At 40.2% G+C, this 27,871-nt stretch overlaps 1 protein-coding gene across 4 annotated transcripts in view; it reads left to right on the forward strand.

Annotated features, from left to right (window-relative positions):
- DCLK2 (doublecortin like kinase 2) overlaps window positions 1–27,871 on the forward strand; it is a 153,228-nt gene that overhangs the window by 63,811 nt on the left and 61,546 nt on the right. For all 4 annotated transcript variants that reach the window (XR_006735373.1, XM_045552102.1, XM_045552104.1 and 1 more), the window contains exon 3: window positions 26,656–26,758. Coding sequence is in view for 3 of the 4 variants with exons in the window: in XM_045552102.1 (XP_045408058.1) it covers window positions 26,656–26,758 (103 nt within the window). In the remaining variant the exon portion in view is untranslated. The remainder of the gene's footprint in view (window positions 1–26,655; window positions 26,759–27,871) is intronic.

Here is a 27,871-nt window from a genome sequence, read left to right on the forward strand (position 1 = left end):
CATGCCTGTAACCCTAGCATTGGGAGGCCGAGGTGGGAGGATCGCTTGAGCCCAGTAGTTTGAGATTGCAGTGAGCTACGATGACGCCACTGCACTCTAGCCCAGGTGACAGTGCAAAACTGTCTCAAAAAAAAAAAAAAATTAAAAACAAAAACTCATTGAGCTAGTTAGAACCATTTGCATTAAAAGGAAATAACAAAAGGAATGAAATAATTTCAGTAGAACATCTGATTACTTCTATGAAGTTTAAATTATATAGGTTATAAACAAGGACTATAAAAAATCAGTCAATACAGAAAACTTAGTTTAAGAGTAAGTGAGGAAGCTTCCCTTTTGTGATGTAAATCAGCATAGAATTGCCTACATGTACGCTATCCTTTAGTTCATAAAGATCTTGTAAACCAGTAATAAATGTGCTTTCTATTTGCAGTTTCAGCTAACCTCTATAAATTAGAAAAATAAATGGATACTGGTGAATCAGACACCTACAGAAGCACTTGATAGGTCTTCCCTCCAGAGTTGGATGTAAGTCTGTGTTTGTGTGTTCAGAGGGTAATATATCTAGGATGTGCATTACAAAGAAACAAAATACAAATTTTGTGGTTCCCAGAGGTCTAAGACAGTTCCCACTTCTTTAGATTATATCAGATAATTTATAAGACATGAAACTGAAAAAGGACGACCTGACACCCCATAATTCAATACAGTAACTCTCAAAAGCTCTCTGGAATCAGTTTGGTTTTCTAAAATATTAACAGTTTGTAAGGAAAGGAAGGAAGCCAGATTGTGTACATTGAAAAGTATGCACAGATGCTCCCAGAATCCACAAAGGTGTGTTTCCATTTGTAAGTATTTTATCACATTGGCAAATTACAGAGGGCTGGGGGAATGGGAGATACAGGAGATCACAATTTGTGAAACTGTTATTTTAGAGCTGAATTGTCTAGGGAACCTAAATTAAAAGAAAACAATTGGATATGTCTGACATCTGTGTCTGACTTCTTACCTGTACGGTGGGGTGATGCTTCAAGGTTGTGACTTCCAGTAGGGCTTATGGTTTTGTGATTCCCAGGCTTGGTCAAGACTCAGCAGAGTCGTGAACAATTTTCATGCCTCCCGTGACTTTCTTCATGTCACCACCTTCTGTTTATTGATTATAATTTATTTTTAATACATTAAAAGTTGGATTATTAGGGACAGAGGAGCAACTTCAGACCCTTTGTATTATACTTCTTTAAGGGTTGGGATTTAGAGCCAGCCTCAAACTATTAACTAGTATTATCTTCCATATATATTCTTATAGCTTCCCTTGTAAAATTTTAGACTCGTATTATGAAAGATGAGAATGTTAATTTTAGTTAACTATGATAAACATCTAGGTATTCTAGTCAATATAATTTCAAATCAAACGTACAGATAATTTTCTTTAATTATGTTTTCTGAGCTTTTTCTCCCTACATCTTCTACCTTAAAGGCTTTCCTTGCTGTAGATGGGCTTTGATTCCTAGGGCATTGATTTGTTTAACCTAGAAGTAGCTACAACATACAGGGCTATAACTCAGATCCAAATTTGGACAGATCTTCTCTTTTCACTCCCTTATTCCGCCTCTTGGTCCCATCATTCAGCTTAATATTTATTACAACATTAAAATTGTCTGATGGATAGTGGTACTGAGAATTGACTACGGCTGTGTGACACATCTTCCTTCCAAAATTGGCAAAATAACAATTGGTTAATCATTCTGCAGGGCAGTCACTGAATCAAATGGGCTCCTATCTTTTGAAACCAGCCATTTAAATCATCATTCAGTCTCTTTTTTATTGAGTAGTAGCTATATCATGGAGGAGCTCAGAGCTGAGGATCCTAGCCCACCCCACCCCCATGCAGTGTGACTTATGTAACTTAATATTTCTGAGCCCATTTCCTGATCTATACAGTGAGGATAATTATAGTGCCCAGTTTTCAGGGTGGTTGTGTGGATTAAATAAGGTGGCATCCAGAACACGTTCTCTTTGGCTTTAGTACATAGCAAGAACTCAATAAACATTAGTTATTATTAAGCACTTACTACATACGAAAACATTGTGTAGGCATGCCCAAGGTTATAGAGAGACACACATAATTTGTATTAGATTTTTCAATTACTAAAATGTTCTGGCTTGCATTCTTATTTGAACTTCAAAATAAGTGTTATTAAGACAAAGAGTCAGTAAGCTTTCTGTGAATCTTGGGAAGTTATTTTATTTTTAATTACTTTCAACTTTCCATGGTTAAGGACAGTACCAACCTATTAAACCATCTTTCTAACCCTTTGCCACATCTGTTTTATTCCTGACATTTCTTTATGGTTTTTATGCCAGAAATACAAAGGTGACCTTTGGTTTTGCCTTGGAAACTAGAGTATAATGTCTGTTTCTTTCAGACAGTGGATTTTTAACCCCAGCTGCAAATTAGGATCACTTGGGAGAGATTTCCACCTCTGCTGATGAAATGCAGATGCCTGGCCCCATGCCCCAGAGAGTCTGATTAAATGATCTGGGGTGGGGCCAATGGCATCAGCACTTTGAACTATGCGGCTATGGTAAAAACCACAGATACAAAGAATACTCTTTTTAGTGCACACACCTCCCTCATCCCACCCCCTACCTCCTGTTTCCAAATTAAAAGCCTAGAGCTCGACAACAATTTGCAGCAATTCTAAATGCACTGTAGATTTACAGCTATTAATACTAGGCAGATGAATCAGCTAAATGTGTGATATTTGAAAATATTTGGAGAGTAGGCAAAATGGCAGACTAGAAGGATGCCCCCCCCACATGGCTCTCAAGGAGAGATCGAAAATTGCAGGTGGATGCCCACCTGTGGATAGGCCTTCTTGGAAAGAGCATTGTGAATCATCAGAGCAGTGATGGGGGGTGGCTTTCGGAGTGAAGGAGAAGGTAATGGGGCCATCCACTTGCCAAGATCGGAAGGTACCTAGGGGAGGCATCCACACGTGGGGAAGGACAGGAGGAGAGAAGTCTGGGACTCCACTCTCCTGCCACTGGGTACTGTGGCCCGAGCTATGAGGGGCCCCCAACACCACCACAGACCTCTGGACTGATCATGGAGCTGCTTGGAGCCTATGCAGCAACATTGTACCAGAGTGTGGGCGCAGCAGGGACCTGAGGGCTTCCGCTCCCAGGTTGCTGCTACTAATGCCCTTCTAAGCCCTTGGATCCAGAGTGCTAGGTCTACATAGGGCGTGGCTTTGCCGCCTCCGAGTCACACCAGCTGTCTGGGGAGGGAGCAGAGAGACTGGATGCTGTCAAATGCTCTGTGACAGGGAACTGAGTACCCCTCGCCTCATGAGGGACCTGAACAGATCAGGTACCACAGACACCCCTGGAGAACCTTGCGGTGGCTGCCTCTGTGGGACTGGAGCAGGGGCAGAGCTCCGGCAGCCCAGTAGCTCAGTCCTACAGCCTTGGCCCTGCGATCTCTAAGCTGCCGCGTGGCACCGCGGCTCTGTGCTTGTGGTCGCTGTGCAGTTGCTTGGCACCACCCCTGAGGGTCCAGCACCACTGCCAGGCCCTGTGGCATTGTCCCCGAGGTTCGGGCCTGCCACTGGCCCGTAGTCCATAAGTGCCCATCAATTCATGAGTGGATAAAGAAAATTTGGTGTATATATATATATACACACATACATACATACATACCATGGAGTACTACTCAGTCATAAAAAGGAATGAAATAATGTCTTTTGAAGCATCTTAGATGGAACTGGAGAGCATTATCCTAAGCAAAATATCTCAGGAATGGAAAAACAAACACCACATCTACTTTCTAATAATTTGGAACTAATTGATGGGTGCACATGGGCACAAAGAGATACAAATGCCATTGGAATCCAAGAAGGGCAGAGGGTAGGAGGGGGCGAGGGGGAAAAAACTTACCTATTGGGTACAATAACATTATTCTGGTGATGGGCACACTAAAAGCCCCAACTTATGCCTTATACAAGATATCCCCTAAGAAAAACATTTGTACCCCCTTAACATTTTGAAATAAAAAATAATTTAAAAAAGTCTGGTCGGGGTGGCTCACGCCTGTGATCCTAGCACTATGGGAGGCGGAGGCGGGCAGATAGTTTGAGCTCAGGAGTTCGAGACCAGCCTGAGCAAGAGCGAGACCCCATCTCTACTAAAAAAATAGAAATAAATTAGTCGGACAACTAAAAATACATGTAGAAAAAATTAGCTGGGCATGGTGGCGCATGCCTGTAGTCCCAGCTACTTGGGAGACTGAGGCAGTTGGATGGCTTGAGCCCAGGAGTTTGAGGTTGCTGTTAGCTAGGCTGATGCCATGGCACTCTAGCCCAGGCAAAAGAGTGAGACTCTGTGTCAAAAAAAAAAAAAAAATATATATATATATATATATATATATGTACATATATATATTTGAAATCTGTTTGTTATCAAGTGCAGATTAACATCTCCTTGGGTACTAAAGATTTATTTTGAGATGCAATAATGTTATATGTATATAAATAAATAAATAAATAAATAAATAAATAAATGTCTTTGATTCCTGTCACTCTGTAAGACTCTTACTGTTTAAAGATTTTTTCATTTTCTGGTCAAGCACAGCAGCTCATACTTGTAATCCCAGCACTTTGGGAGGGCTAGGCAGGAAGACTGCTTAAGGCCAGGGCCTTAAGCCTGGCCAACATGGGGAGACTCTGTCTCTACCAAAAAAAAAAAAAAGCCAGTCATGATGGTGTGCACCTGCAGTCCCGGCTACTCAGAAGGCTAAAGCAGGAGGATCACTTGAGCGCAGGAGTTCAAGGCTGCAGTGAGCTATGATTGAGCCACTGTATTCTAGCCTGGGTGACAGAGTGAGACCTAGTCTCTAAAAAGATAAGATTTTGATCACATTAATTTATAAAAACACTTGTTTACTTGTTTTGGTTTACATGAATAATCAGATTTTGTAGCCAAGAATTGGGTTCAGCTGTTCTGAGACAAGTTCATTCATAACCTTCCGGGAAGATTCCCTGAGGGCATGAATATTCCTCATGCTTGTAATGATGGAATATACTTTCCGGGAAAGAACTTCCTTGCATATAAAGAGCTTTAACTTTTAACAACTGTGGACTGCGGTTTCATGATTAAATGAAAGTGGTCATTGAGTTGTGAGTGTTTAATTCTGTGGTTTCTTCTGATCTTTGTCTGCCTTTGAGTACACCAGCACTATTTCTGTTCTATACATCTAGCAGCTGTTAGAAATACCGTGCATGTTTGCTGAGAATTGGTTGGTAATTTTATATACAATAACTGCTGATTGAATTGCCCAGGTTTGAGGGTTTTTTTAATTTGTCTTCCCACATAAAGTTGGTTAGATTGGAGAATTTGCTCCAGTTGCTCAAGATTGCTTTTAAATATGCAGCATGTTAGCCACAGTTGTTGCCATAAGCAGCTGCACGCTGCCTATTAGCTTGAATACATGGTAAACATTTTATGGTTAGAATAGGGAATGTTGCGCAAAGAAAACATAAATTGGCCTGTAAAACACACACACACACACACACACACACACACACACACACACACACACACACACACACACACACACACACACACACACACACACACACACACACACCCCCTACACCCCTTAAACCTTAGGATGTTAGATTTATGGGTCTCCTGTTTAGAACTGATGGAAAGCTACCTTGTTACATTTACAGTGCCTACATTCATTAATTAATTGGCTTGCTGGATGCTGTGGTTTGAATGTGTTCTCCAGAAGCTCATGTGTTGGAAACTTAATCCCTAATGCAACAGTACTGGGAAGTAAGGCCTAAAAAGAGGTAATTGGGTGATGAAGGCAGAGTTATCATGAGAGTGGGTTGCTGAAAAGTGAGTTTGGACCCTGGTGCCTTTCTGTCCCATGTGCTCCCTTCTACCTTTTCCCCCTTCCACCATGGGATGACCCTCTGCAGATGACAGTGCCAAGCTCTTGGACTTCTCAGTCTCCAGAACTATGAGAAAAGAATTTTCTTTATATGTTACCCAGTCTGTGCTCTTCTGTTCCAGCAACGCAAAGCAGACTAAGACACCACATGTCTGAATCTGGATTCTAATCATTGCAGAGAATTTAAATGTTAATACTAGCATAAAATTTGTTTAAAAATCTAACCAAAGTTCCACTTGTCTCTAGCATTCTTTGTGAAATTGGAGAGTGTTTCCTTGATATTTTATCTCCAAAGGGGTGAAGTGTTCTGGGAGCTGCCTTGTGTGATGAGTAAACATTTTCCTGTTTTCTTTGTCTGTAACAAATGAGTATCTAAGATGCAAATGTTAATGCATATTTTATCTGAGTTTGTAATTAGGGCACAGCACTCCAGGCAGTGATTAAAAGTCCTTTTTAACTCGTGCAATCCTTGTGCACTGTCATGAAGAGGTGGGCTCTTGCTGGGCTGATTGCTGGTCCTTTTCTGATGAGAAGACAACCCTCAAAAAGCAGCCCTTCTGACTTTTTTCAGATCTCTCTGAATGGCAGGGATTCTTGCCTCCTTTTCAGGATTCTTCCTTGACATGGGGATAAATGGTGGGCGGGACACTGCCTAATGATGACTATGATCATGTAAAATAGCCTCTGATTAAAGAGGAGCTCCGAGGCTGCCTGGGTGCATTATTCTCCTGGGAGGCTTGTTACTGGGGTGGGCTTGGGGGAATTCTCTTTCATATTCAGGAGATAAATTGTACTCATCAGAATCCTATCAGTCAGTTAAAGGCAGTTTAGAATGTGCTTTTCTGATTTCAAGGAAAAAATATGCCAAAAAAAATTATTTCAATTGGAAGGAGGAGAGAGGAGAAACCTTCTCAGAAGCCTGGCATGAGGCCTGTAGACAAGCAGCTCTTTGGGCTGTTGGAGTAGTTATTTATGTCCTTGTCTTAGGAAGGAAGGGCAGACTCCCTTTGTGACTACATAAGTGACTGCTAAAGAGATTTTTCTTTTTCATATCCATAGAAGGTTTCCTGTAAAGTTGCAGAAGGAAATAGTTTGTATCTGCACTTTGATCTTGCACCAATTGCTAGTTATTTGTCAGACAAATTATACTACAGGCCTCAGTTTAGGCCTTAATAGAATTTAACTTTTGAGACTAAATCTAACATTTAAGTGGGAAAGCTAGCAAGGCCATCATATCTTATGATTCTCCGTACCCACACCCCAACAAAAGGGGGAGGGGCTGTTCTTTGGTGCAGTGCTACATTAGATTATTTAGTCAACCAGGAGAGAAACCAAGATCTGTGCTTCTGTATGTGTGGCCACTGTTGCTATCCTAAAACAGTAACAGGCTTCCATTAATACTCATCGGATAATAACTTTGCAGTGCATTGGCAATGACACTTAGCATCTATGTGTTTTCCCTCATATAGTCAGTGCTCTAGAAATGGCCAGTCCACAATTCTCACTGATCAGTTCTGGAGTTTAGTTTATTCGGACTATTGGGCTGATTACAAAGCTGGCTAGCTCAGTTTCCCCATGGCGACCTTGTTTTTGAAGATCTAGTATGCGATTATGGTTTGACCTGGAGATGGAATGTTCAGTAGATGTTATGAGCAGTCACATCCTGGGGCTCAGTAAGGGCTTGTTCTTTAATGCTACAAGGCCTGCCATCACTACACGTTGGAAGCCAAGGGGTCCACCTCTGTAACTCATTGTGTTGGTCAGATTTCACACATGCTTTGTTCTTTACTTCTTTGCATAAGGCAAAGTCTTGTGTCTAGCGTGTGCCCTCTTAACCCTGGACCTTCCCCCAGCCTTTCTAGCTGAAGAGCATGGTCATCCATATCCAGGGGTGCTAACTATGAGAGGAGAAACTTCACATCTGAGACAAGTAGGACCTTTCCTTCTGGAAAATGACCAAAATATTCCCAACTTGAAAATTAATTTCTAAAAAATCCTTGCATAAGACTGAACTGACTAATCCTGGTAGGGTTGTCAGATTTAGAAAAAAAATTGTATGGGACTGCCAAAAACTTCAGACAAATTAACTATAACAGTTTATTTGAGCAAAGAATACTTTGTGAATCAGCCAGCCCTCAGAACCAGAAGAGCTCCACTTCACACCATGAGCCTGCAGTGTTTATGGACAGAAAATGGAAGTGATCAGAAACAGCTTGATTGGTTACAGCTGGGCATTCGCCTCCTTGAACATGATCTGCCTGTGATTGACTAAAATTCAGCTATTTGTTATAAAAATATACAGTACAGCTAAAGTTAAGCTTTCAGTTAGTTTACATACTAAGTTAGATTGCAGTTCCTTATGTAGGGACTGCAAGTCCAGAGGCAGCCTAAGTTCAAGTTTAGTTAAATTTAACAGGACATACTTATACTAAAAAATGATTTGTTGCTTATCAGAAATTCAAATTTAAATGGTGTTAAGTATTTTATCTGCCAACCTTAGATGCAGGTGTTTTTTTTGTTTTTTTTTTTTGTTTTTTAAAGAAAGATAAATAACCCTGCTGGTATCTAGTTAGGGTGAGAGGGGAGAAAATCAGAAGTGTTTCCTAAGTACGGCAGCTATGAGGAAAGTTGACCTCTGTCCAGTTCACAATAAACTAAAAATTCAAAACTAGGCAGAAACAATAGGGGAAATGAGGAGAAAACACATTGACAGTAGGAGTAGCAAAGTTCATAGAAGATGAACATGTTCCCTCTGATACTGGGAAATGAAGAATAGTATATTACAGCTAGAAAGGTTCTTTATAGATTATTTGGTCTGGTATCCTCATTTGCCCTAGGAGGAAATTGGAACTGAAATATTAAGGGGCTGAGTTACCTCACCACATTTTCATCGTCACTTACAGGGTGAACAAAGATGAGAACCTTGGTCTCTGACCCTCCATTTCTGAAAACCTGTATAGCAAGACTGTGACATACCATAAGTTTAGAGTCAATCCATGTAAAATCGAGTACTTTTGGTAATGAAGACATCTAAAGAAAGCTTTCTTACATAAAAGTGATTACCACAGAAACTGAAGAAACAATTACCAAAAAAAAAAAAAGCCTTCTCAATTTCAGAAACTGTACTCTCTCCTGGAGTGACCAGATTCACAATGCCCTCAGCATTTATTATTTCTTAATTTATTTGGTCTCCTATAGATGGCATTCCTATAAACTAAGGGAATTTGGATTAAATGATTTCAGTAGTAACTTCTGAGTCTATGACTCAAAAATCTGTATTGTCTGAATTTCTCTTAAGGAATTTATAGTCTTGTAAATATCCAGACATACCACAAAAAATTAGAGATTATTATAAAATTGTTCAAAAATTAATATTAGTTAACTAAAGTTAAGTTAAAATTAAAATTCAACATACTTGATGCAGAAAATAAATTTTGTCAGGGGTAAGGAAAGAGATTGTGGTATGAACTGGTGTGAATTTTCCTGAGGAATATGATTAGAACTCAACCCTAAGAGGGCAGAGGAGTTTGAGAACTAGATTGTGGGTGCGGGGGAGCACAGGTAGTAGGAACAGCATGAACAAGGTACAGAGGTAAAAAATCATGGAATGTTCTAGAAAACCAAACATTGGCTGTAGCACAAAAATCTGTGCTTGGATGTAGTGTCAGATAGCATTTACCACAACTTCTATTGTCCCTGCCCCTCGTTCTTCCACAGTTATACTTGAACCCCTCACACTGGCTAGTCTGTTCATTCTGCCTCTTCTCAAAGGAAGCTTTTTCAGAGTCCTCCTGGCGACTTCCTCATCTGACTGGATAATAGATAAATTGGCAAATGAGTCCATCTTGTGACATGTCCGGAATATGGCTCAGTAATGTTAAGTTACTTCCTTCTCCCAGGCGTGTCTCCTATCTCCTGTGTAAAGGGCTTGTGAGTTTGTTTGAGTTTGTTCCTAGCATTGTGCCTTCTACATGGTGGGTGTTCAGTAACATAGTTTGTTCTGAGCTGTTTGTTGTTCCCTCCATACGTCTGAAGACTTGGCTTTGCTTAGGAGATAACAGGGAAAAAATGGAAACGTTCTTGTATGGAAGGTGCCTTCCCTTATTCGTCTTCTTTTCAACCTCCCTTATGCCTGCCACAGCGTGTGGACCATACAGCAGCTCTCAGCGAACGTGTGTGTCGAAACATGGACCCGTGTGACCGGACAAATCCACAGATCATTTGCCTCGAGCCCCCAGTTTTTTTATGGGTGAACTGAGACCCAGAATGGTTAATAACCTTCTCAAGGTTACTAAACACATATTAGGTCTTAGAATCCAGGTCTTCTCACTCTAGAGTGTTCTTTTTCTAGGCTGCCTTGGTCTTTCTCTTCTTTGCTTGGTGGTACAAGGAGAATTTGCTGGATCCAAGGTGTTTAATTATCCATCTCTCTATGGCATGCCTCTACCCTTTCCTTGTCTTAGGAGTGAAGTATTAATAGAAGGAACACCTAGGAGTCAGAGGACTTGGCTTCTTCTTAACCCTGCACTGCATTTGTGTGTTAGAGAATTCATTTAATTTCTCTAAGCCTCTGTTTCTACGTATTTAAAGTGGAATGGACATGGAATTTAGTTTAGCACTATGTAAACTCTAGGTCCCTTCTAGTTATATTCAGTAATTCAGTAATAGTTGTGGATTATATTGACTTTTTGAGGATTCAGGAATGTTCTATTCTTTTCTTCCTTCTCTCTTACAAACTATTTCTTTTCACAGCTTTTGCCAGAAGTATTAGGTCATTAAATATGAGATGTCCGATTTTGAATCAAAAGTGTAATTTATTATATCTCAAACAAGAAGCACTTCAATTAATCAAAGTGTGTACCTAAACTATTGGTGCAGTTTTGCCATCTTAATGGTAGCTTGTTTATGCCAGCAGCAAAGAAGCCCAGAGAACGAGTGGCAGTGAAATATGACAAAAGGAATTTTCCACAGCTTGTTGAGAATTGAATATTTTTCCTTGCAAGAAGTGGTCCAAAGCCTGGAAGAAGTGGTGGTTAGTGGTGCAAGGTCTGGTGAATAACACAGTAGATGACAGAGTTTCTAAGACCAGCTTCTATAATTTGAGCAGCATTGTTTGTGTGACGTGTGGTTGAGTGTTGTCTTGCAAGAGGATTGGCCTGTCTGTAGTGGCCAGTCTTGGCTGCTGAATGGAAAGCATCCTCATCATTTCATCCAATTGGTTGCAGTAGACATCCGCTGTAATCGATTGACCAGGTTTTGTGAAGCTGTAATGGATAATACCAGTGCTGGACTACCAAACGCACACCATTAGCTGTTTTGGACTGTGTTTCGGCATTTCATCTTTATCCAACCATTGTTCCAAACGCTTGTGATTGTCAAAAGGAATCCATTTTCATCACGTGACAATATGGTGTAGAAATGATTCAACTCTGTTGTGACAGCAAAGAAAGGCAAGCTTCGAGATGATTTCTCTGCTGATGCTCATTTAATTCATGCAGAACCCATCAATCCAGCTTCTTTACCTGGCTGATTTGTTTCAGATGGTCCAATATTGTTGGAATGGTAACATCAAACCTTGCTGCTAATTCACACGTAGCTTGAGATGGATTCACTTCCACTACAGCTTTCAGCTCATCATTATCCACCTTTGTCTCAGGTTGCCCACGTGGCTCATTTTCAAGATTAAAATCACCAGAACGGAACTTCTCAAACCATCAACGTACTGTGTATTCATTTGCCACATCCTTCCCAAACAGTTCGTTGATATTTCAAGATGTCTGAGCTGCATTGGTTCCATGATGGAACTTATATTCGAAAATAACACGAATTTTTGACTTATCCATGGTTTCACAAAAATTGCTCTAAAAAAAAAATTGAAAGATAATCACAAGCCAAACCATGCGTTTGAAAGACTGAGGAGGGAGGTACCCTCACAATAAAAATAAAATGAGAACTGTCAAAGAGAAATGTTAGAGAGATCAACTGTCAGTACTTAAGGAAATCAGACATTTCATACTTAACCTAATAGAATCGTATAAGCATGTGTGGGGGAGGGGGAGGGACAAAGTGGGGGAGGGAGATGGATCTGGGCTACAGTGTGGAACAGACCTGGTGCTGCCCACTCTCCTGCTCTTCAGAGGGGGCAAAACCACCTGGCTCAACAGGATGATCGCAGACTTTGAGACATTAAGAATCTTTTTGGTGTTGGATGCCCTGTCCTTAGTTCCTCTTTTGCTGTGGTCCAGTCTGTGTGGTGTCTCAATGTCAGTGAAGCATACTAACACAAAGAGCAAAAAGACAGGCTTTTTCAGATGGAATTCTAGCAATGGAATAAAGGTTCCTAAGGAATTGAGGTGTTGTGTGACGCTGAAGCCACGGCAGCTCCCTCTGGTGAGGGTAAGAAATGTGCCCTCTTCACCTCTTTTGAAGTGCTGAGCCGACTCAAAAGGATGTTTTTTTTTTTTCTAGAAGGAAAAGTCTATGCTTTTGGCAACAGAACTGAAATAGAAAAATTGAGCTTGACCTGTTTCCTTAGCAGTGAGTGCCTGGCATTGTCCTCCCAGGCAGTATGAAAATCCTTGAACTGCAGAGCTGACAGCTGCAATCAGACACTTGCATTGAGGGAAACATCATGAATTTTAATAGGAGCACTGCTCCTGGATGAGGTTGGGAGAGGAAAGAGAGCCAAGCCAATTCAAACAAAAGGAGCAGAAGGGAGTTTATTACATGCACGGCTCATGGCGGTGATGAGAGTCATATTCAAATTATTTATCCCACCACGATTCTGATGATTTAAGAGGAAAGGATTGCCGAACTCTGAAGTAGAAAGGGTTATGAATCTTCCACGATTATTAATTCCCCTGTACTGAAGGCAAAGAAGGTGGGTATATCAAAACATGACTTGTTAACAGTAGCAGTCCTCAAGCACTGCACTTCAGCGAACCCAGGAAATGAGCCCCAGGAATTGCAGTCACCACTACACAGATAAAAGTGCTTTCCTCACGGACTCACCACAGACTGGCACAGACACATGCATGCCCACAGAGTCAGCTTTGGGACATGCATCCTTCCAGCCCTCTTTGTTGTGTGTGGCACTTCCCCATCTGAGTAGCCATGCACCGTCCTGTTTGTCCTAGGGTGGAAGTGTTGGAATCTGTTCCCATCGTCAGACCTCTTCTGTGAAGCTGTTGCTTCTTAGCGTTAGTGTGTCCAACGTGGTCTCCTAAGCAGTGAAGAATGTAGAAACAGTGCCTCCCTTTTAGCCGGGTGTGGTGGTGCGTGCCTGTAGTCCAAGCTTCTCTGGAAACCAAGGCAAGAGGATCACTTGAGCCCAGGAGTTCAAGGTTGCAGTGAGCTATGATTGCGCCACTGCACCTCAGCCTGGGCAAAGAGTGAGGCCCCATCTCTAAAAAAATAAACAGGCATTGCTTCTCTTTTTTAATGTAGTCTCATATACTTTAAAACTGTGCCTCTGTTGCCACACCCAGACTAATCATGTTTGTCAGAATATGGGATTACTTTGGGAATTAATGCAACTGTGAGCTGGTTTATTTTCATTTGTTTGTATGGCTGTGCTTCATTTTATTTTACTTATTTATTTTTTTTGAGATGGAGTCCTGCTCTGTTGCCCCGGCTAGAGTGCTGTGGCATCAGCCTAGCTCACAGCAACCTCAAACTCCTGGGCTCAAGTGAGTCTCCTGCCTCAGCCTCCTGGTTGGCTAGTATTATAGGCGTGCACCACACCTGGCTAAGTTTTCTGTTTTCAGTAGAGACGGGGTCTTGCTCTTGCTCAGGCTGGTCTGAAACCCCTGAGCTCACGTGATCCTCCTGCCTTGGTCTCCCAGAGTGCTAGGATTACAGGCATGAGCCACCGAGCCTGGCCAACCGTGCTTCATTTTTAAAGGAGACCTGAATTGTAGTCATTTTAGAACCCCCCCCACATCTGAATAAATCATGAACTACTGTTTTGTTTAAGTGAAGACGGCACTTATAAAGAAAATACAAGCTTTGTCCATCAAGTTCCTCTGTTGGTTAGATTATCTAGCCTAGGAAGATTTCAGCCAAAAACAGTTATCTGTGAGAAGACTGGCTGAGTTTCCAAATACTATTCAGGAAGTGCTGTAGAAAACCACCACATACTGGACAGAAGCAGCAACGGTTGTCTTCACATTAAAGATGGACCTGATTTCTCAGTCTATGGGCTGGTCCTTCTGTGGCTGGAGGAGAATGGAATGAATATTTCCATGGTGAGGGGTTGGGACTCATGACAGACTGAGGCAGAACACGTGAGGAATGGAGATGAGGAGCAGGGCGGTCCCTGGTCCCCTGCCAGGGTTTGTCTCCAACCAGTGGAGGTGGTGGCGAACACTTCGTGCGTCATTGTCCCAGGCCTCAGCGGTTGTGAAGTTTTCATATTTAGTCTTGAAAAACGATCACCTAATGAATTTATATAGTTGTAATTTATGTGTGTTAAAATAATTTGTTGCACTGAATGTAGAATATGTCACGATCACAGTAACCCATTTTGTTACTTCTTCATGTTTTAGTAAGGCAGATGTGGTCTTGCCTCTCAACGTTGGAGAAACCCTTTCCCCCCTCAGGTGTACCTTGCATTTTCCCTCCTCTCTCAGCATATTCTTCCTGTCCATGGTGGAGCTCCTGACACTGAGGTCTACACAAGGTCCCCTTTATCTTTGCCCTTGCTAAAAGCCAGAGATTCCCTTTAAACTGTTTTAAGTTGCTCAAGACAAACTAGCTATGGCAGTGGAAGATAGGCGATGAGTTTATTGTGGGTAAAAACATTCACTTACATTTGGGATCCTGCTAGCGTTCAGATCCTGGCTACTGGGCTATTGTTTTTCCCTCTCCCCCTCTCATCCCATTTGTTTTCTGCCTAAGCACTCTGCTTTTCCTTAGCCATTTCTATGCATATCATAGTAGTAAAATCTGCCCCTCATGATCTAATACTGAGTCCTGAGCCCGGAGTCCCCTGCCTCTGTGCTGTTCGTCCTCTCGCTTGTTACTAAATATTCCGTGAGTGTCCACAGTGCAGTGCTGAGTGCTCTGGGCACAGGAGAGAGAAAGATAGACAAAGCCTCCAGGTGCTGGATGTTTTTTCCATCCTCCTGGGCTGTTGCAAGCGCATGCTGACCTGCCTAAGCCTCCACCCTTGATACTCAGTCTGGCCTTATCCACCTGCCTCGGTTCCCAGGTTACTTTGCCACACCACGAGAATGCAAGGGTGATGTCTATTCACAATAATGGAGAAATAATGTACCAAAACATCTTCCTGGAGAGGCTGAGAGGCCATAGAGCCACGGCGAGGCAGGGTATTCTCTAAGTCATTCAGGTTCCAGGATGGATTGGAAAATATCCAAGACATAAGTAGGCTCTTCTTTTCAGGCTGAATAACAGCCTCCTTGTTGGGAAGGGAATAATCAATCCCAGCTGGAGAAAAGAGACTACATTCCCTTTGCTTTTCCATTCGAATCTAATCTTATGACATGAGTTTCTGACATGAGCAGCATTCTTGTTCAGACGTGTGGCCCCAGGGAGGGGATGGTTATTTAAGACAGCTGGCTCCTCAAGCAGGGCATATAGCTTGATGATAAATGCTTACAGGCAACTTCCCTTACTTGCTGGTCCCAGTCCCAGTTTAATTGACATCGGAGAGATTTGCAAAAAATAAATGGATGTTTCTTTGAAAGAATATCATGTCTCTGGATGCAAGAAAAAGATAAGAAATTCTGCATGCATACAGTTCATCAGTATTTCCCAGCTAATGGAATTCTTCAGGGAGGGATTCCTTTTATGCATTCCCCGTGAAATAGAAGTTTCCTGTGCCTTTAAATCCTGTCTTGTGTTATAGTAGAGAATAAATCTCATATGATTTTTTCTTTCCTTTTCTTTGTCTTTTGAAAGAAACTATTTCTATGAATTAGTGATTTTAAGCCATCTTGTGGATTTTTTTCCAAAAGCTTAAATACAGCTCTATCATGAATAATTTGGGGTTTTAGTTACTTAAAAATTCTTTTTTTCCAGAGTTGATACTCCTTTTGCTCAAGAAAACCCTGTTCTTTGGAATAACAGTTATGCCTAAATCTCTAGGTCTAAATGTCAAGCATTTGCTGCACATTCCTTTCTCATAATTGGAGATGAAGTCTGTGGGCAAAGAATGAATTGATTCAAACATCTTCCATCTGAGAACTTGGTCACTGAACTGGTTATAATATATACACTAAATCAAACGTTCTGAGAAAACAGGAATTTGTTTGAAAGAATTTGGAAGTATTGAGGGTAGGGAGAATTTATCTTTGTAATTAATCAAAAGTAATAATGTTAGTGGTAGAATGATAATCTTTTGAAAACAAGTTTGAGGAATGGATCAATGAGCTAAAAAAGAGTAATAAGAAAAACTAAGACTTGATTACATTTCAGAATCAATACTAAGTTTAAAAAGCAAATTGCAAGATGATATAGTCAGTATGATGTAACTTATATGAAAATTTTGAGGGGGAGGTTTGGGGGCTGGCCCTTAAGAACAAAAGAGGCTTTATATTGTTTCTGTTTATTAAAGGTACTTGAAGCAAACATAACAAAATATTTGTTAATTCTGGGGGCAGGCATTATTTAATGTACTTTTTAATCCTAAATTGCTTAAATATATAAAGTACCTTAACATGAAACCAAAGATTTTTCTACCTTCAGTCTCAAGTTCTGTACAAATGGGGGCAGAGGTGCACAGACAACAGACATGACCCTTCTATAGATATTTGCATTTTTGGAGTGGGTATTGATAAACCAATTAATCCAACTGCTGAACTACCTTGCTTTGAATTGTCCTAAACTAACTATTTGTTCTCACAATTTGTAAATCATTTGTATTTATGTTAGTGTAACAAGTTTTGGCTATATTTCAGGAACAGGTGCCTTTTAAATAGAAAAATTTAATTGTGGTATTTGCCTCAGCCAATATCAATTTCACTTTTAAAGTGTTGCCATAAATAATTCAAATGGAATGGCATGCTTTCTGCTTCCGAATAGCCACAGGTATGTAATTTATTCAGAGGATTTCTTTGACTGTAGAAGTGAGACCTTCATCTACTAAGAAGACTGCACTGGGAAGAAATTTTCTCATTATTTTTCTTGTAGGATTTATGTTGGTTTGAAAATGAAAAATTTTCCTTATCGTGTGAAAATAGATAAAGTCTTTTGCGTTCTGCAGCACATAACTGCCCCACTTACTTTGTAATCAAATCTAATCTACTCACCTGGCGAGACCACAACTTAGAACTAGGAAATAAGCAGAGAGGAAAATTTGTCATTAGGCAGTGTGAAATCTGAGCACTGAAGTTTATTTTCCTTCCTTCTAATCAAAGCCGCTAACCTGCACCCAGTTTATTGTTACTTTACACTTAAGTTTTCTAAACTTGAAATCTCTCCCTAAACCCACGAATGTTAAGTGCAACAAATGAAAATCGGGCAGAGGAGCCACTAAAAGCGAAGTTGGGATTGTCTTTTGATACGAGAAGTTGAGGGTTCAGAGCATGATGCCAAGGGGAGGAGGAAAATAATTTTATTAAGAGGAAAGAAGTATAAAAAGCAGACATGATTTTTTTTTAAATAGGGATACTTTTCCTAGAAACCTAAATAGCTTCACTGGGAGAGCATAGTAATGCTGTTTGTGCTGCTAGTGCTGAATAGTTGCTGCTTCCCAAAATAAATGTAGAATTAACTGCCCAAGTTTCCTCATACCACCTTCATTAATGTTCTTGGTCTTGATTCCACGGTCTTAACTACCTGGATGCACTCACTCACCATCTGTTAAACTGACACGAAAAGGGTGGATGAATCTGATTTTTATGTGCAGAGAATCAGTTCCGAAAAAATGTTGCAGGATGCACCTTTATTTTAAAAATTTAAAGGTCGTAATACTTATTAACACATATATATATATACTTTTAGAATTTCCAGTCTGGCAGCAAATAGGGTCCTGTTCTATAACCATATGATTGTAACTTGAGTTTGTAATTTGTTTTTTAGAGTTAGCCAATTTGTTGGAAGATATCAATTTCAAAACATATTTAGTATTCCCTAAGGTTTAAAATTGGCCCGATTTTATACTGACCTTACAACATGACTTAGAAGTTGATCCTTTAAAATCCTAGGTATAAAGCTTACCACTTGCCATTCATTTACTCCATAACAGTAAGACATAGAAAAATGATGTCTGGTTATTTGGGTTTTAGACAAATACGAAGACTTCTCTGACTTACCTCGACAAGCTTTCTCATGTTTTTTCATAGATCACACTGTTAATTCTTCAGAGAGACAGTGTGTGATCAAGTATAAAGAGGATGTCCCAAGTTAGTCAGAATTCAAATCTCATCTCCTTGCTTACTGGCAGTATGACTTTGAGCAAGTTTCTTAACCTTGCTGAGCCTCTTTATGGGTAGAATGGGAATAGTAGTGCCCAGGTCACAAGGTTGTCCTGGGTGTTAAATGAAATTCCTGTGTAAATGAGATTTATTGTGTAAAGTGTATAGTTAGTATTCCATGCTCGTTCCCTTTCCCTTTCTGTTGGAGATAGAAAATTGCCACCTTTTACTTTGCTTCTCAGTTGCCTTTCCTTTAACATGTATGGTTTTCTTTCTTATTTATCATTTGAAGATGACTAAGTCCTCGAGAGCATTAACTCAAGTTCCAGTCACATCTGCTTGAGTGCCTTCTGATCATTGATGTAATAGGTTCCTTTTGATGACTTCTAAAATTTTGTTCTTTGGGGGCTCAGGAAACAGTATCTCAAAGTGAAGGCCTCAGAAACAAAGTCTGTCTCTGACCTTCTCCTGCCTTCCTGTCTCTCACCCCTCGATCTCCCTCAGGCATGCCATAGAAACTAGAATCCCTCTTCCCCAAGGTGGGTCATAGAAATCAGAACCCCTTTTCCACAAAGCCAACCATAAAACATGAAAATATTACTCTTTCTTCCACCTTTCTTTGTAAGAGCTGGCCGTAAAGAAATTCTTTGACCTACCTTGTTTGGTAGTAGGTCATAAGACCCTCATGCGAGAAAGTGCCCTGCCCCATACCTGGGAGGAAGGAGTGCTATACAGAGAGGCTAAGGAAAATCTGGACAGATGGGCCTTGCTGGGTTTCCCCACCCCAGTCTACTAGCATTACATCATACCCTTTTTGTCTAATTATATTTCTAAATGACTGCCTATTCTTCATCAAACCTAGGCATAAAAATGGAGTTTTCCCTGTATCTTTGGGTCTTCATTCTGAAGGCTCCTGTGTCACGTGAAACTATGATTAAATAAAGTCATGCTTTTCTCTGGCTAACCTGTCTTTGTTACAGGAGTGTCTGCCATGACCCTTATGATGGGGAGGAATGGGATCGCCTTTCTGCCCCTGCAGTTCCAGCCTCCCTGCCTTAGGGGAAAGCCCCAGAGTAGGTTTGGTGCCTTTTCCTATAGGACTTAAGACTAAGGGGGTGGCTCTCAGTGGAGGCAGTCAGAGGATCATCTTAGAAACTGCCTCTTTATAAAAAGGGTGATAATCATCTCCTCTCCCGGAATGTATTTGGTAGCTTAATACGTCTGAATTTTTAAGATCTTTCCATCCTGTTGATTAAAAGAGGGACTTCCTGAACCCAAATCTTGGGTCTCAATATTCCTTGATTAGTCTTGATTGATGAATAGTGATTATTTTGAGGAGGCTGCAGTCGGAACAGGAACGTTAGGTCCAGTGTTTTTTAATGGAAGCAAACTAAATGTAGGGGATTGTCTGTTGATGCCATTGAGAAGCCCTTTACTGTAAGTACTGTCATCTTTTCGCTTCAGTTCTGTTTCCATGGCAACCACATGGTCCCTGAGTGCCTGGCTGAATGGATTTACAGGAAGCTGAAAAACATTGCTATTCTAAGTAGCTTTCTTTTTGCTGTAGAAAGGGGTCCTTCCCTTATTGTAGGCCAGCCAACATTTACTGGGAACAAAGAGGGCTATTTATGCTAATTGTATTCTGGGCCAAGGGTAAAGAAATGGGGACAATCCCAGCCCCTGCTTACTGACCTATGAATTTGTTTCTATGGTTGTTGTTCCTGACATTTTGGAAGGACCAATGACTTACCTTTTCTTTATTTTAGATATTATTTCCCTGTTCATTTTAAGCAGAAATTTTATTCTAGAGATAGAACTGTTAAAAAGGCAGGGGGAGGAGGGTCTTGTCTGAAGTAAGGTTAGTTACAATGAAGTTAATCTGTTGATTTTATAGCTTTCAAGTATCTAGGTGGGCGGTCTATTTAAAAGAACTGTTCCCTGCTAGTGATAGAAATAAAGATAATGGTTCAGGCAGCTTTTAGGTTTATCCTTTATCATATGTTAAAATTGTCCTTTGTATGTTCTTTACATCTTAAAGCTGTATTTCTATTTGTTTACATGATACAATAATTATATATGATAGAATATTATTTGGGTGTTCAAAATGAAATACATTTCCCTTTTGGGATTTTATAATTTGTACCATGACCATTTCTTAGGAAAAAAATCTAGAATATCAATACAGTTCCATTACAAGCCTATATAACATTTTTTAGTTTCAAAGATCAACCATTTACTCGACTTTGCTTTCTAAGCTCCTTCAAATCCTTTTTAAAAGGAAGCTAGAAATTGTTGGGTGTTTCTTTAAAAAAAAAAAACAAACAGTCTTAGAGACAACCTTTTAGCTCTCTGATAATGAAAGCATTTAATTTCAGCAAGAGGTGTGGATTTTCGTTTCTCTCTCTATCTCATACACACATACACAGTTAAAACTAAAGAAAGTCCATTAAAAATTTCAGTGTATTTTATACTCCTGATATCCTTTGTCCCATTATTTCTTCTGTAAAATATGGTCCTTTATCCTCAGGATGGCCATTTCAAGGGTGCTAAGATTTTCACATTACACTGTTCAGATAAGTAGCTGGCAGTTTAAACTAGTCTCTCACTGAGATCCTATGATGTTCCTTTTGAATTTTTATCAGGTCTTAGAAAATTTCAATAAAGTAGGCTTGGGAAGTACCTCAAAGGACCCTCACTTAATGCAACCTCAAGTCTCTAAATAGCACCACACATCGAGTGTGATTGCAAATTGCATTGCTTTGAATCTCCTGTACCAAATGGTTGCAGTGGAAGATTTCACAAGTAATTTTTTTCAAATCACCCTGAAACAATGATGAAAAAGAGGTTTAATTCCTGAATGGGCTTATGTGATGTAAGATTAGTTTTTAGGAAGTTGTTTTAAGGTGTCTAGGGCCAAAATTTGACCAACCAAGTAATTTGCTGAATGTCTTCTATAACGAGCTATAGGATTTAGCTGGTCTGCTTGGAGCTGATAGGTTGTCTTGGGAGAGAAAATAACATCATAGAACTAGCCTGCATGATAATGGGTTGATAGGAATTCATAGAAAGACTGTGAGATGGAGCCTCTAGAGAGGGCTACCTGAAAGAAGCAGAACTGAAGGCATTTCAATCATTATTCATTCAACAGAAATGTGTGTGCTAGGTGCTATGTATTGTGCTGGAATTACAGTAATGAATAAGATAATGATCCTACATGTATGGACCTCACAGTCTGGTAGACGGTCCAGACACAAAACAAGGTGATTACCTCAAGGATAATGTCTATGTTGGGCGAATTACAAAGCATCAAGGGAAAACCTGGACTTGGAGGGGCATTGAAGATTTCTTTGAGGACATGTGAAGCTAAAACTTGAACAGAAAGAAATCTCAAACGAACATTAATGATTTAATCACAGTGTTCCTTTTTTTTCTCTCTCAGAAAAATGCACTCAACTTTTTTGAAAACAGTCTCCTAAAATATAAATAAAAGCTCTTTTCATAAACTATTTAGACTTTAGAATTTTGGAGCAGAAAGGAGTTGCTCTGGCACCAATTCCTTTGTAACTCTGCAAAGGGTGAGAAACAAAAGATTCCCAAAGTGTGTCAATGGATCAGGAAAGGGACACCTCACACAACCTCTCTTGTTTAGAAAGCAAGTTTCCAGGGAAGATTACATCTTCATGTTCTTTACCTTTTTGTTTTGGGGAAAGGTTTATTATGCGCCTAATAACATGCATAATATTTTTAGCAGATCTCAGGGCTTTCACATGTGTCTGTAGATCCCTTAACAGAGACCAAATAGGGAAAAGAAAGTGGCTGTGGCAAGCTATTAAGAAGCAGCGCTGAAATTATGGCTGGCACCTGTTCGCCGTGACCCAATTAATCTGTCTATTGAAGGATAGAAAAATTACTGTTTTCAGTGGCCCCCATTCATTTGGAAAACTTAGATGTGCTCCTGTAGATACATTATTTCTCACTTGGATATTTCCCCATTAGATCCTACTGATGGCTTTAATTTTGCACCTTAGCAGAAATAATACTTCCCCTTCTTTTGTGTAGCTTTCTTTTGTCAGCCACATGACATCCATTATTCCCAAAGAGCTTCTGGAAGAATTAATTCTTCCTTGCATTGAAGGAAGAATTGAGAAGCAAACAGTAAGAGGTCTTCTAAACTGATACACTTTTTCTCATCCTTGTTAAGAATGATTTTAAGATGTTATTTGTTATATAGATTTTTTTTTTTTTCTGAGACGGATTTAGTGACCTGGCTCATACTTAAGTGTTAAACTCCAGTTTAAAAAATTAATGATAACAGGAACAAACAGATCACCAGAGTTAAAGAACACGGAATATGTTGTAAAACACAAAAGAAAAAATTATCCAAACATATGAAATATTTTAAATGTACTGAATATTTTATTTTATGGGTGCTACTTTCATCAAGTTAGTTCTTTGTGCTCCTTATTTCCATAACAGGCAAAGTGTTCTTTTATTAACAGCATTCACCCTAATGTGACATTTTGAACTATAATTACTGGTTTTCTTGTCTATCTCCTCTACTAGACTGTGTGCTGCTTGTTTTTTGTTTATGCCTGGCATAGAGTAGTCACTTGATTAATGTTAGAATAAATGTACAGTAGTAAAATAACGTGGCTCCCATTGGTGAGAGAGAGTTATTTGAGTTCATATCAGACCCTGGGCATTTTATCAGATGTTTTACGTTAAGAAGTATCAGCTGAATTTGGGCTACTAATAGGAAAAAAATAAAATATATAGTCTTATATTCTTGTGAAACTTAAGCATGGGCAGATAATGACTGCACTAAAGAGGTCTAGTATTACACAAATATTTTAGCATAAAAATAAGATTGATATGCTTACCATTCTGTTTATCTACATTATCTAAAAATATTGATATTTGTGCATGTAGCTTACATATATAGAAATGAACCAATGCTTTGCTTTGGTATATTACATTTAAGTGAAATCTTTCTTACCATTTTATGATTATTCTAGGGAGCTGTTGGCAGAATTTATTCTTTAATGTGTGTATATAAACATATTTAAAGGTATATGACATAAGTCATATTTCCATAAAGGATTTGAGAGCTTAAGATATGTTAATTTTTTGGCTATAATTTTCTACAGGTGAAGGCTGTCAGTGGAATGTGACAAATATGAACATAGACTTGTATTTTAAACCAACCATGGTAAAGAAATTGCTTCCTTCATTCCTTAGTTACACATTATCAGCATGGTGTAGGTTTTTGTTCTTATTTTTGCTCAGTTCAAGTTTAATAGGAGGAACTACGAAAGATAAGTGGGCTGGTGCCCCGTGTCTGGTAGGTACCTTGTTCACACCAGATGGCCTCCCCCAGAGCACGGCTCAGGCTGTTCCCACCAGGGGAAGGCAGGCTGGCCTCAGCCCATGTAGGAAAGGCCCGTCCTGTCCCACGCTATAACTCGGCTGAATCCAAAGTTGTGTTTTAAACATGGAAAAAAGCCCCAAAGAGGTTTTGTGCTCATGGCTTCCCACTGCAGTCTAGCACTATGCATCTAGTCTTTTGTATCATCTGTGTTCATATCAGTTTTCTTCTATTGGCTGGCTGAATGCTGCAACCTCATGAAATAATAATAATTCCAACTTTAAAGGTTTTTTTTTGTTTGTTTTGTTTTGTATTTTGTTTAGCAGAGTCTTACTCTGTTACCTGAACTAGAGTGCCCTGGAGTCAGCCTAGCTCATAGCAACCTCAAACTCCTGGGTTCAGGTGATCCTTCTGCCTGTAGCTAGGACTACAGCACACGCTACAACGCCAGGATAATTTTTCTATTGTTAATAGAGACGAGGCCTCACTCTTGCTCAGGCTGGTCTCGAACTCCTGACCTCAAGCGATCCTCTTGTCTCAGCCTCCCAGAGTGCTAGGATTACAGGCATGAGCCACCACGCCCAGCCCCAAAGGTTTTGATTTTTCCAAAACACTGTGTAAGCTGGACTTCTTTCTAGTTTTAGAACGAAAATTTCTCTTGTGCAGGCTGTGGGGCCTCCCGTGGGCCTATAGTGCTGCCTGCAGGCACATCACAGTTCCTTCCCCACACCCTCTCCCCTCAATCCCAGATTGTAGTTTCACATCTTTCCTTTCTCCATCAACCTGCTACACCTCCTCCCCCAACCTCACTCTAAGCTGATGACTTTGTTTCAGTTTTCTCAGTAGAATAAGAAGCAGTCAGAAAATGGAAACACCCACCAGCCCCACCACTGTGTATCCCACCTCGCTGTTCTGCCTCTTCACCTTTGCTGCTGAGGGCTGGCCGTGGCCCCATCCAGAGCTAGTCCCTTCACCTGCACATGATACCATTCCCTCTTAATTTACGAAGGGACATAGCCCTAGCAATTCCACCCTTCCCTTGTGTCACAATTTTTCCCCCATCTCTTGAGTCATTTCAGCAGCATAGTAATTGCTATTGTTTCTCTCATCTTAAAAACCAAGCTCTCTTGACCACTACTCCACTTTCTCCTCCTGCCACCTTCCTGTTACTCTGCCCTCCTGTGCAGTCTAAACTCATTGAAACAGTTGTCTATACTCAGTGCCTCCTGCTCTTCTATCCTCTGTTAAACCCACTGCAATCAGGCTTTCTCCCCAGCTACTCCACCAAAACTCTTCTGTGAAGATCCCAGTGATCTTCATGTTGTTAAACTCAGTGGTCACCTTTCAATGTTCATCTTACTGGGCCAGTCAGTAACATTGACAGCCAGTTGACCACTCCCTCTCCCTTGAAACACTTTCTTGATTTGATTTCCAGCACACTGCAAAGCACTCCCCCAGGAAGCTTGTCCATTATCTTGCACTCTTCCCTGCTGGAGTTAGTGTTAACCCTGTCCTTTCAGCTGCTCAAGCCAAAAACCCTGCACCATCATAATTTTCTCTGTTCCCTCATATCCCTACATCCAGCTCACTGATCCCAGCTCACTGTCTCCACTCCTGACACCTTTGCACAAGCCACCCTCATCTCTTGCCTAGAATAGCAATAGTCTCCAAATAAACTGCTCTCTACCCTTGCCCTTTTACAGTCTAGCATCAGCACAGTGTGAGCCTGTTAAAACATTAAGTAGTGTTGTGGCAATCCTCTGCTCAAATCATCCAGTGGTTTCCCATCTCAGAGTAAAGCCAGATTCCTTACCGATGGCTGACAAGGCCCTTTGCCTTTCTGGTCTCCTCTTCTACAGTGACTCTTCCCCTTCTCTCACTGTGTTCCGGGACTTCTAGCTTTTCCTGGTGAAGATGCCAAGCCTGAACTTGCCACAGAGCTTTTGCACATTTTGCATTGCAAAAAAGTCTATCATTTGGGTCACTTCAGTACTGTGATCTGAGTAATCTGCATTGTATCTAGTTCACTGTCTTCTCTCTGGAAGTTGTTTTCTAACTCTATGTTGAGATTTATTTTAATTCCAATAAAAAGCTAAATAATGATCGGAAAGACTTAGGGAAGTACTGAGATTGCTAGTACTAGTGCAATGTGGTTTTATTATTGGGAATGGATTACTTTTTAAAAAAGAAACTGTATAGTGCAAACAGGTAAAAATAGAGCCTGTTTATGTCCAAAATCCTAGAAGATAGTTCTTGTCACCGCTGGGATAAATGGATGAATGTACTCCCTGGGCTAGATCCAAATTCTGTAGGGTCTGAAACTAACATAGTGGAATATGAAATTAAGACTATGCATTTAGGCACAGGGCCTTGGAAGAGCACTGAAGCGTAAGTCTCATTAGCTTCGTCCCCTGATGACGATGATGGTGGTGTGGTGATGGGGATGAGTGTTAACACACGGAGCACTCATATGCCAGGCGCTGTTCCAAGTAGTTCTCATACATTAATCCTCAGAACAACCCAAGGCATTATGCCGGAGGTATAGAGAAGTCACGCCCAAGGTCACACGGCTGGGAACTGGAGTTGCCAGGACAGGGCAGAATGGCAAGTAACACTCAACTGGGAGCAGAGGCCACCATCAACCCCATCTTTGCCACCCATCCATTAGGAACCCTGGGGAGAAAAAATTGCTTATCTTCACATGTATTATACATCTTTGATTTCACCTATAAAACAGGACTATTGATGCCTGCCATGAACCCTTCACACTGTCGTTTTGAACTCAAGAGAAAGTGTGTAAAAGGAAAGTGCTTGGAAATGTAGTGTGATATTAAAAACATCTTTCTTTTCTACCTCAACATTGTCGTTGAAGCCTAAAAATATATTTAATTTTTGCTTTTTATTTCAATTCTAATGTTTCTAATTTATTTCTTGGACATGATTTTTTTTTTTTTCAGGTTACTTGTCTGCAAGACTTTTTTGGTGATGATGACGTTTTTATTGCATGTGGACCCGAAAAATTCCGTTATGCCCAAGATGACTTTGTCCTGGATCACAGTGGTAAGGCAATTCATTGACCATCTTCGTAACTTCTGAAAAGAAGGCTTGGGATTTAGCTACTCAGTGCATGTGAAGAGATGTGGCATGTTAAAGAAAGATGGCATTGGCATTACTCTTTTTGTTCTAAAGAAAATACAGAATAACATGAAATCATTTGCCTGGTTATTTAAAAAAAAAAAGAAAAGAAAAACCCAACACCTAATTCAAGTGTTGTTGAAACCGCAAATGGGTTTTGGTCTAGGTCCATTTGCTGGTTGCACAAAGATTCAATTATTGAGACAACGAGGATTGCCAAGGAAGAAAGGAATTTTTAATAGGACAGACATCTTCTCGGGAGAATGAGAGAAGCAGCCTCAAATCTGATTCTTGGACAAAAGATAATGAACTTTTAAATGAAGGGGCATGTGCCTTGGGGCAGTTGTGGTGTAACTAACGAGGGGCTACAGGTATTGGGGGCAGGTTGTGGGGTATGGTGAATCTTGGCATCAGGAATTGTGCCCAGGAACTTTCAAAATCTCAGCTCCTTTGTCTTGCAGAAAACCCACCATTTCTTGGAAACAACTCAAAAGGTTGTGTAGTTAAGGAAGAGCATTATAAAAAAATAGGAGTCATTGAAATTTGTTCATGGGGCCAATTATACAAGTAGTTATTTTTAGCAGTTCAGTTCCATCTCTTCTTGCATTATTTTGCCTCTGAAATGTCTTGCACCCTCCTTCAGAACCACCTTAAATGCATGGATCATGTTGAACCTAAAACAATTAGTTGTACATTTTTCATGATGTGTGTGCATAAAGAAATGCTTAATAAGATAATAACTAAATTGTTAATGTTGATTATCCAAGGTTTCTTTTAACCTCATTGTTTCTGTTTACAACTTTTTAAAAATAACATGCATTGTTTATGTAGTCATATGCTGCATAATGATGTTTTGGTCAATGACAGACGGTATATACAATGGTGGTTCCATAAGATTAAAGTACCATATTTTTACCATACCTTTTGTATGTTTGGATCTGTTTAAGTACACAAATACCACTGTCTTACAGTTGTCTACAGTATTCAGTACAGTCACATGCTGTGCAGGCTTATGGCCTAGGAACAATAGGCTGTACC

This window comes from Lemur catta, chromosome 5, assembly GCF_020740605.2.
Source record: "Lemur catta isolate mLemCat1 chromosome 5, mLemCat1.pri, whole genome shotgun sequence".
Lineage (NCBI taxonomy): Eukaryota > Metazoa > Chordata > Mammalia > Primates > Lemuridae > Lemur > Lemur catta.